General features: G+C 40.6%; 2 protein-coding genes across 3 annotated transcripts; one reads left to right on the top strand and one right to left on the bottom strand.

Annotated features, from left to right (window-relative positions):
• Positions 1-184: 184 nt before the first annotated feature.
• Positions 185-8,110, bottom strand: slc35h1 (solute carrier family 35 member H1). Of its 2 annotated transcripts, XM_026998106.3 has the most exons (10): positions 7,939-8,110; positions 7,192-7,347; positions 6,908-7,058; positions 6,424-6,487; positions 6,192-6,264; positions 5,314-5,482; positions 5,057-5,140; positions 4,125-4,300; positions 1,841-1,970; positions 185-1,491 (listed from the first exon to the last, which is right to left on the bottom strand). In XM_026998106.3, the coding sequence occupies exons 2-10, from the start codon at positions 7,300-7,302 to the stop codon at positions 1,370-1,372; spliced, it is 1,080 nt and encodes a 359-aa protein (XP_026853907.2). In that variant the 5' UTR covers positions 7,303-7,347; positions 7,939-8,110; the 3' UTR covers positions 185-1,369. The 2 variants fall into 2 exon arrangements, with proteins under 2 accessions (XP_026853907.2, XP_035378197.1); XM_035522304.2 differs by lacking the exon at positions 7,939-8,110 and having other exon boundaries at positions 6,908-6,954; positions 7,192-7,330.
• Positions 8,111-8,302: 192 nt separating this feature from the next.
• taf13 (TATA-box binding protein associated factor 13) lies at positions 8,303-9,257 on the top strand. Its single transcript, XM_026998109.3, has 2 exons — positions 8,303-8,456; positions 8,570-9,257. Exon 2 carries the CDS (start codon positions 8,614-8,616, stop codon positions 8,986-8,988), a length of 375 nt encoding a protein of 124 aa, XP_026853910.1. The 5' UTR covers positions 8,303-8,456; positions 8,570-8,613; the 3' UTR covers positions 8,989-9,257.
• Positions 9,258-9,838: the final 581 nt, after the last annotated feature.

Here is a 9,838-nt window from a genome sequence, read left to right as displayed (position 1 = left end):
TTTTTTCTAACATTAGTTATTCCTGTGCTTCCTCCTTAGGGTCAGGCGCACATCTCAGAACCCTCTTCTTGAGTTCAGCATAATCAGATCTGGTGCCATTTTAATAATAATGTATAAAAATGGAAGCTTTTTCCTATTATTTATTTATTATCAAATCTTCTAAGTGATGAAAACACCTTAAGAATTAACAATAAAATAATTTTATATCATAATTAACAAAAACACCATAATGAAATGTTTTCCTTTAGAAGACATAATAAGGCTGTCTCTTGCATATGAGGAACAGTAAACCTCTCAATTACATTTTTAAAAAGTTATCCTCTACTGCCCTGTGAAGAAGCAGTGTATAATGAATAGGCCTTCTGGCTGAAGGTTCATCCGCTACATACAAATAAATCCAGGTAAGGTTAAAACCTCTGCAAAGTCTCATTGACAGAACACCTTAATGAATAAATCTTTTCACATGCTCTGCAGTGATTGGCCTGCGTTTCAAGGGGGGGATGAAAACTAGCCATGATTTAAACATGTGAAACAGCATATAGCAAGGAGCCTGTGCAGTTTACAAGTTTGTTTTCATGAAGTGATTAAATAGGAATCAAGTTATTTATTTAAAGTCATTAAAGTTGATTAGTATTCAGTACATAATTACCAAAACTATTATATCAGTCCAAAATAGCATTATTTAATAAAAGGAGGCAGCAGTCCTTATGTAAACAAAAATGTGTAAGGCCACATGGCAACTGGTCCTGAGTCCTGACTGAGAATGTGATCCTGGTTAAGGATGCACAATTGAAATAAATAAATTCTACAATATTATTCACCACAATGTAACTCAATCCTAACTCATATTGTAATAGGAGTTAACTCAATGTAACTCATATTAACTGAAATGGACTTTGTCAATAGGACAAATTTGTGATCTGAAAAAAAATACAATAAAAAATTATTTTATACCTTGCTGCCTGTTCAAGGCACTTGGCGAGCCATAGTTTTTAGTAATTTATACGTGTGTCATATGACAACCATTCGTGATGTGGGAATTGCTGATCATGCAGCACTAGAACCTGGTCACAGTCAGCAGCTAAACTGCCTCTGCACCGCTCTACCCATCAGCAGGGAGTCGGAGGTCTCTGGGCCTGAAACACCCCAGCAGACTTCAGTATGCTGCGAACTGAAAGATTTGTACAACCTAACAGCCTTTCTAACAGCGTCCGCTTTTTTTTGTCCTCACTGCGCCACATTACGTGTGTGCCACGTTTCCTGCATCTGCATTCTGCCTGGCCGTCCAGGGCCCCGCGACAGAGACAATGCTGAGGGTTCATTCCTCCTTCCTGTTTTTCGGCACTGACTGATAAGCTCATGTCCTCTTTTACTGTTCTTCTTCTTCTTCTTCATCTTGCTCATCGTATGCATCTTCCCTTGAGGTAAGAAGAGGGAGCTCCATTTCTGGATGTTCTCGGCCCGGCAGTGGTCTTAATGTTGGCCCACTACCTACAGACAGAAGCAGACAATCTGAAGATAGACAGGGGAAATATCTTTGACATAAAAGAAAGTTAAAGAGAGAAAAGATTTGGAATTTTTCTAAAATCCTTCAGTGAGAGATATAAGCACTTGTATAGAATAGATTTTGGCCTTGTTACTATAATTAAGAAAAGTATTATTTTGGTCAAAAAAAAAAAAAAAAAAAAAAAAAAAAGATGTTTGGTGAAGGGGAGAGTAACTTTACAGGCATTACGACAAACTCCAGTGGTAATAATCAGATGTTTTTTTCTAATACCACAGGGTCACACTAGGCCTGCACAGTAACGTCTAAGGTCTGAGTGGCAAAAGCATGCATCACCTTTGCTGTAGTACGTCTTCAGGCCCACGTGTAGAGAGATACCAGACAGACACACGACAAAGCCCAGCCAGTTCACCGTGCTCATTCTGTCTCCCAAAAATCCTACTGCCAACAGCAGAGTGCACACCTCCTGTATGCACACGCAGGGGAGGGGGAGAATGTTGATAAGTGAGCATGTGATCTTCAAAGGATAGGAAGATACGCTCCTTCTAAACACACCTTTATGTGACTGGAAAATTAAAACCCTGGATAGGATGTGTCAGGGTAAAAGTTCATGTTACCAAAAATAAGAGTAAAATTGAAAGAATGGAACATCCCACCTAAATACAAATGTGTTGTGCATTAGTTTTTTTAATCTTTAATTTTCTATCAAGTTTCTTACTATCTGCTGGTTAAAGGCACGTTTCTGGTAGACTGGGATTCAACTACAACCGCAGATGGTAGCAACAATGAGGTAAAAATTACTGCACATTGAATTTTAGTTACTTAATAAGACCATTTCAAACTTGGCACCTGTATGTCACCATTACGGTAGGTGAGTAGCTAGAGTAAGCACAGTCTGGGCCAAGGTCATTTTTTGTTCAGCACATTAAAAAGGTGGAAGAAGTTAAACTGACTGAAAAAAGATTAAATCCAAGTTAAACTAACACTTTGCGCATATTAGTTCTCGCTGTCATTGATGTCGGCAATTTAGCCAACCTGTTAATTTAAATACAGATTCAGTCTCTAATGTTGTTGGCTGGTATACACCACAAATTGCTGAAGTAACTCAAACACACATGCACACTTGCAGTCAACCATCTTGCACTTTTACACTGTATGATGCTTTAAAGTAACATTTACGATGAATGATCTCTGTGGAATTGAAAATGATTGAGTAACTAGTCCATAATAGAACATCAATTAGCCCCAACTCTGGTCTATGTCCATGCAGTTTAGATTGTACCGGACTCTGTGATAGAAAGTGGTCAAGATCATTAGAGCTGAGTCTGAGTCAAGGCCAAGATGGGGACACACTGAATTTGTAGTAACTGAGTCTGAGACAAGTCCAAGGCTGTGTGGGCAAGACCAAGGCCAGTTTAGTATTTTTTTCCCATAATATAAAAGTAATAAATGATTTATAATTAATTAATTATACATCATATAAATAAATAATATTAGTCTTGATAATATAATGTATGTAAAGAAGTTTATAAAAATTAAATATTATACTCTATATTTAATACTAGTCTCAATTAATCTATACTGTGAGATTTATGTGTCCCTATATCTATAAAAGGTATAACAAAGTCAAACCATAGTCATCTGAATATAGAAACCAAGCAAAAATATTTTAAATGAACCTGCTAAAATAGCAAATTTGGCAGCAAATGTATGTTGAAGTAATATGGCTTTCTCTGCATGAGGAAAACGCTATGCCATTGCAACAGTAATGAATACTATTTACTTGCTATGGTAACATTTGCTGATGGCTAAGTGAATTTTTTTAATCTTATGAATTCTACATGTACAATACGTTTCAGTTCAGGATATCAAAAGGTTGTAATATCTTCCATTTAGCCTACTCAAAAATCGCAGGTTGTATTTTATTCGGAATAAGCAATGGTAGTAAAAAAAAAAAAAAAAAAAGGCTTCCAATGACCTCAAACAGAAGCATGTACTTGCCTCGTGAAAAAGTCCTCCTTACCCCGATACCAAGATAAGACTCCAATTGATGTCAAGCCTGAGAGCATACACGTAATGGCACTTGCAATTCACTTCACTTCCTTTGTAATTACTGTATTTATGTCTTCAAATAACAAACCTGTTTTAAGGCCTAGACACACCATGTGCAAAGGAAGAATGCATTAAATCCTAGCTCATCACATCTTTGTGGTCAATGATTCACCAGAACAAAAATTCTTGACTTTTATTTGAGCAACTTTTCCTAGCAAGACAAGGCTTGAGAACTAGGAAATGTGCAGTGCTTGTTACAAACAGAAGAGGGCAGTCATTCTTTTTTATTTTGCTCTAGCTAAGAGAAGCACAGAGGACTGCATGACGCTCACTTGTGTCTCATTAAAAATATCTGTGCAACATCAGATTGAATCTGCACTGTTAAACAGGGTAAGCCATGTAGAAAGATTTAAAACCCACAAGCAATGTGCAGTGTTTTTGTTGCTATTGAGCCTGCATATCGAGCGGACAAACAACAAACCAGTGTGTTTTGCAATGAAAAAAGGTCTTAAATTTCAGCCAAAATGCAAGATTAAACAGCTTTATGCGAATTGCTGTGTGTGTTCACCTTAAAGATGCCGGCGATGGAGAGTGTGAGACTAGAGGTCCGGGAAACCAGCAGGAACTCAGAGAAGCCCAGCCCAAATGCCAGGATACCACCCACAGCCAAAGCCAGGACAGAGAAGAGCAACGGCTGGAACTCACTCACCCGGAACAACTTATCTGTGGTACACAGACTCAGCCCTGCTCTCACACACACAGACACACACGCACGCATACACACGCGCATATATACATACGCACACACACACACACACACACACACGCATATATACATACACGCACACACACACACACACACGCGCATATATACATACGCACACACACACACACACACGCATATATACATACACGCACACACACACACACACGCGCATATATACATACACGCACACACACACACACACACGCATATATACATACACGCACGCGCATATATACATACACGCACGCACACACACGCGCATATATACATACATACACGCACGCACACACACGCGCATATATACATACATACACGCACGCACACACACGCGCATATATACATACACGCACGCACACACACGCGCATATATACATACACGCACGCACACACACGCGCATATATACATACACGCACACACACGCGCGCATATATACATACACGCACACACACGCGCGCATATATACATACACGCACACACACGCGCGCATATATACATACACGCACACACACGCGCATATATACATACACGCACACACGCGCATATATACATACACGCACACACGCGCGAATATACATACACACACGCACGCGCACACATACACACACGCACGCGCACGCACACACGCACGCACACGCACACACAGCAAGGAAACCAGTAGGGATGAACTTTTAAGGTGACCTAATTATCTGCGTATAAAGGTGAGTGGAGTTATATTTGAAACTAGGTATCTTACCCTCATACCGAAGAAAAAGGGGAAAAAGACCCAGAAACATGAGTGGCTGCAGGTGATACATGGTGTCAATGGGGTTCTGGAGCCCTGCATGGCAATCAAACAGACAGAATAACATTAGGAGGCGATCCCCACACATTCTAAAGAAACACAACATACATGTGTATAGCATTAGGGTTATGAAAGAATGTTTTTCCAACTATCGCCAACAAAACGGCGCTCTGCTGCCCCTCGTCCCTGTGCGTCTGGCCCATACTGACCGAGCTCTGCTTTCTGCATGAGGACCTGGGTGAGGGTCCAGCGGATTCCCCCAGTGAACGAGGCCAGCAGGACCATCAGGAAGCCTTCCAGGTTAAACTGTGTGGATTTGAGCGTGAACATGAACAGGCCTGCTGCTATCAGCAGCACCACGAGGATCAGGAACGGGTTCTGCCGAGAAAGAAGAAAGAAAAGGTCATAACCTCCTAACACCAACTCTGCAGGCGAACACTTGCATGCCTTTAACCATGATTTTAGCACATGACTGCTGCCTCTTGTTATTGCCCCTCTCAAAAAGCCATTAGTCCCAATAACAAAGCAGACCCTCTGGTAAAATTGTCCCAAAACTATGACCTTCACACTTTGAGCTAAGGCACTCAAAAGCCTATTTCAAAGTAATGTTTTCGATCACATCACTTAAAAGCTTTGTTGGCCGTTTTATGACATCTGAATGGATGTCACAACCTTCACTGCAAATCTGCCCACAACTCTTAATAATACCCCTCCTTCTTAGGAATTCAAGGAGTGACTACTATTTGTAATTGTACAGATTAGGGTTATAAAGAGTGGTTTCTGATAATATGAATCACAATAATATTAATCCATTAGGCTTTAACAGAGGATATGAATCTGACCTTTTGTTAGTCACACAAAGGATGTTGGATATAGCACTCCTCACAGCATGCAGAGATGTTCCCTGACTGGTCACCCTGTGGTGGCATGCTTTAGACATACCAGTGGGTGACAGTAGAGCTAATGAACCGAACCCCTCTCATGTGAGTAGTGCTGTTCTTCCACAGATATCCAGGACAATAAGAAATGTCTTGGATAAAACACTGCGGCATGAAATGTAACTATGCCGGTGTAATCAAATGCTCACCGGTTCCTCTAGCTTGAAGACCAGGGAGAAAAACAGGATGAAAAGCACGGCGGAGGACTTGGTCATCGTGTACCTGTAGACGCAAGCCAACGAGACAATGCCTCTTCACAATGTCTGCAAATTTTAGCCCATGGGCCACACTGAAGCTACATGCACTTATATAAAGGCTGAATCACTGGTTGCCCCGCTCTATCCCCTCAGGACATAGCCATACTCCCAGAGACATACTCACAGACTGACGGTAATAAAAAGGAAGCTCCAGTTAGATAAGCCAATGTCTATTGCAGTTGCCAGCGCTGAAAGTCAAAGATGTTAAAGAGAAAGGATTTTCAAAACTGCTGGCAAAGTCAAAAATGATTAGCTACAATAAACACAGATGTAATACAAATGAGTAGCTTTTGGAGACGATATTTTAATAAGAGGACACAAAAAGAAGTTGATAGGCAGTGAATGGATATCTGCCAGATATGGCTCTTTGATATTTAATTATGCTGAAACCAGGCTACATTCTTCAGACTGTAAAATCAAACATTGCAGGTAAATTGAGTAACAACTCCTGAGCATGCCACACAGTCACAGTTAGCTTGGACTTCTGCTCTCTGTGTGATGAGGTCACTTATCTTATCACACTTACCCCAACCACCATTATATGACCAACGAGTAAAAAACAAATTCTTATTCTAGAAAAGCCCTGCACGTGTGCACGTTCATCCAACCTGTTGGTGCCACCTTGGAGAGGTACTCTTTCCAGCTGAGCGTGACCCTGGGCTTCCGTGTCCACCATTGCATGATGCGGCGAGTCAGCGCAGACAGGCAAAATATAATGGTGAGGTGAACCAGCGTCATGAACAAGGGAAAGTGGAAGATCTATGAGCATGACGAGAGTGATGCAAAGCACTGAGATCCAAGCACAAAGAGACTGAATAAGACAGAAAAGCATTATCATCAAAAATGAAGGAAAGGAAGTAAGGCAAATGTGGGGAAATGGTATATGCCATACCTTCATGAGCCACTTGTTGTAGAACGTGATTCCAATGGAGAAGACATAGTAGAAGATCGTCAGGCCCACCGTGCGGAGCGCGCGGCATACGATGGGCAGGGGGCATGCCATTCTGACAACCTCAGCTTTGCAGACTTCCAGGTTTCCCGATTTCAACTAGCGCAGGAAGCCAATTTTTAAGCACCAGCCACAACAACCAAGAGTAATCCTTCTAGTAGGTCGATTTGCCAAATGTAACATGATACTGCAGTTAGCCATTTACCACAGTGTGATCAAATTATAATTAGATAGAATGTTATTTATAATTAGGTAGAATGTTAAGATAGCTCACTTTGGATCTAGATATGTGAAATACATGCTGTTCCAGCTGGAAGCGCAGACTGTCCATTTTGACAGCAAGAGAGCGACAATTAAACGGCTGGTGCTTATGTTTTGTTTGCAATTACTTGGAAACAGTCTAATATAGCTAACCACCTAGCTGATCAACAGGTAAAAATATGCTCCAAAGAGAACAACGCGTCTCCACCCGGCATTGGCCAAACATTTGCCACGTAGCGGTGTTAAGTTATAGCGACCTAACCGCACGAATGTGCTACACGATCAGATGCAGTGAACATGTGACGCCCAGGTCCATACTGAGCGTCTTGCTGTCAGTGCAGCTTCGCCCTGGTCTCCCCGATTGCCTGTTAGCCAGGCTAACCTTAATCCTACCTAATAGCAACGGAACATTTGAGCAGATGTTCTTACCTCGTTTGTGACATCTTGCAACAAGAAATTGGCTACATTAACACAATTATGTTACCATAACTGGTTTCCCACGGAGCACTAAACTGATCGGTAAACATGACCCATGTTTATTCTAACATAACTCGGTCTAGTTGGCAGGAGGGCAGCTGCTATATTGTTCTGACGTGTACATGCAGTGCACCCCGGGAAATCTTGAAACTTGAAATCTAAAAACCATCGGCTACTATTAAAAGATGATTGCTAAGAAAATCTTGTTAAACCTCAGTTGTGTTTTGATGATCTGTGTTTAGTGTTTCTGAGAATGGTTTTGTTCTGTTATAGAATGATCACGTTGAAGCTGTCACTCGCGTACCGTTTTGTCTACCTCCAACACGTAGAGGGCGCTCTAACACAGGAGCACCTCTAATTACAATCGGAAGGCAGTTGGTGGGTTAGTTAGATGGCTAGCAAACAAACATTTCCTACCTCAGCGTCAGTGGCTGTGTAAGTGTTGAAATTGTTGCTTTGATTGATATTTGGTAAGTTATTTACACTTCTTAAACGACGCACGTTTCTTTGTAAATGTCGCAGTTTGGACAATAATAATATATAAATTCTGTTTTAACTAACCGTTATTGTTCGTTCACTGTAGGTAACACTACTGAAAGGCAATTGATTAGCCTTCCCGGCACAAATATGGCGGAAGAAGATGACGATCCAGGCTTTGACGAAGAGTTGGATGATGGTGGGAATGGTATAGATTCAGGTCATGGAAAAAGAAAGAGACTTTTCTCGAAAGAGCTTCGTTGCATGATGTATGGGTTTGGAGACGACCAGAATCCCTACACTGAGTCAGTGGACATACTCGAGGATCTAGTGATAGAGTTCATTACGGAGATGACACACAAAGCAATGTCTATTGGACGTCAAGGCCGTGTTCAGGTGGAAGATATAGTTTTTCTCATTCGAAAAGACCCACGAAAGTTTGCCAGGGTTAAAGATCTGCTGACGATGAACGAAGAGCTGAAGAGAGCTCGCAAAGCCTTTGATGAGGCAAATTATGGATCATAAACCGTTAACATACGACTTGCTGGAAGTTCTTCAAAACGTTTAGTATTTATGGTCAGTGACTTGCCTGAAAATGTAACCACGTTGCAGTAACATGTCTAGATTTTAATAGGGAATATTTTTCTCACTGCTTTCGCTTTTTTTTTTTTACTGAACACTTGATAAATCCAAACATTGATCGAATTACTTAGTGGTGAGTGCTTCAATCAGTAAAAATACTGTAGATCTTGTTTTAGAAGTAACCAATAAAATACAGATTTAAAGTATGAAAACATTTTTCTAATGTTGTTTCTTAATTGAAAGGTTTACAAATCTAATTCTCTGTCCAACATTGACTTTTCCTGGAAACTGAACTTGTTCATCAATCAAAGCCCCTATAATGTTACTAATAGGTTCAGTTAGCATGCATGTACTTGAGGAGCTTCCACTTTGCTTGCACAAATGAAGGAGGACCTCCCTCTCTCTCTCTCTCTCTCTCTCTCTCTCTCTCTCTTTCTGTGTGTGTGTGTATGTATGTATGTATGTATGTATAATTAATTTAGGAGATGGATAGCAGGTAGATGGTCAACCATAAATAATTTATACACCAAAATTCATATATGGTGGAATCTGTCTGATTATAATAGTTTATCCTTTACATGTATTGATATTTGCCAGATTTCTAAAGAGACTATTGCATAAGTCATCATTTGAAGTGGTTACTTGTTCCAGTAAAATTCAGTTCTCATGAATAATTAGTCTTCAAATGAACCATCTTCTATTCCACAAAGTGGGTCCCCCACATGGAGGCAGCCATTTTTAAAATACATATTACAGAATCTCTGACACATCCAGGTCAATATGTGTCAGTATA

This window comes from Electrophorus electricus, chromosome 24 (assembly GCF_041902795.1).
Source record: "Electrophorus electricus isolate QZ-2024a chromosome 24, ASM4190279v1, whole genome shotgun sequence".
NCBI lineage: Eukaryota > Metazoa > Chordata > Actinopteri > Gymnotiformes > Gymnotidae > Electrophorus > Electrophorus electricus.
This window is presented reverse-complemented; position numbering and strand designations above follow the sequence as displayed.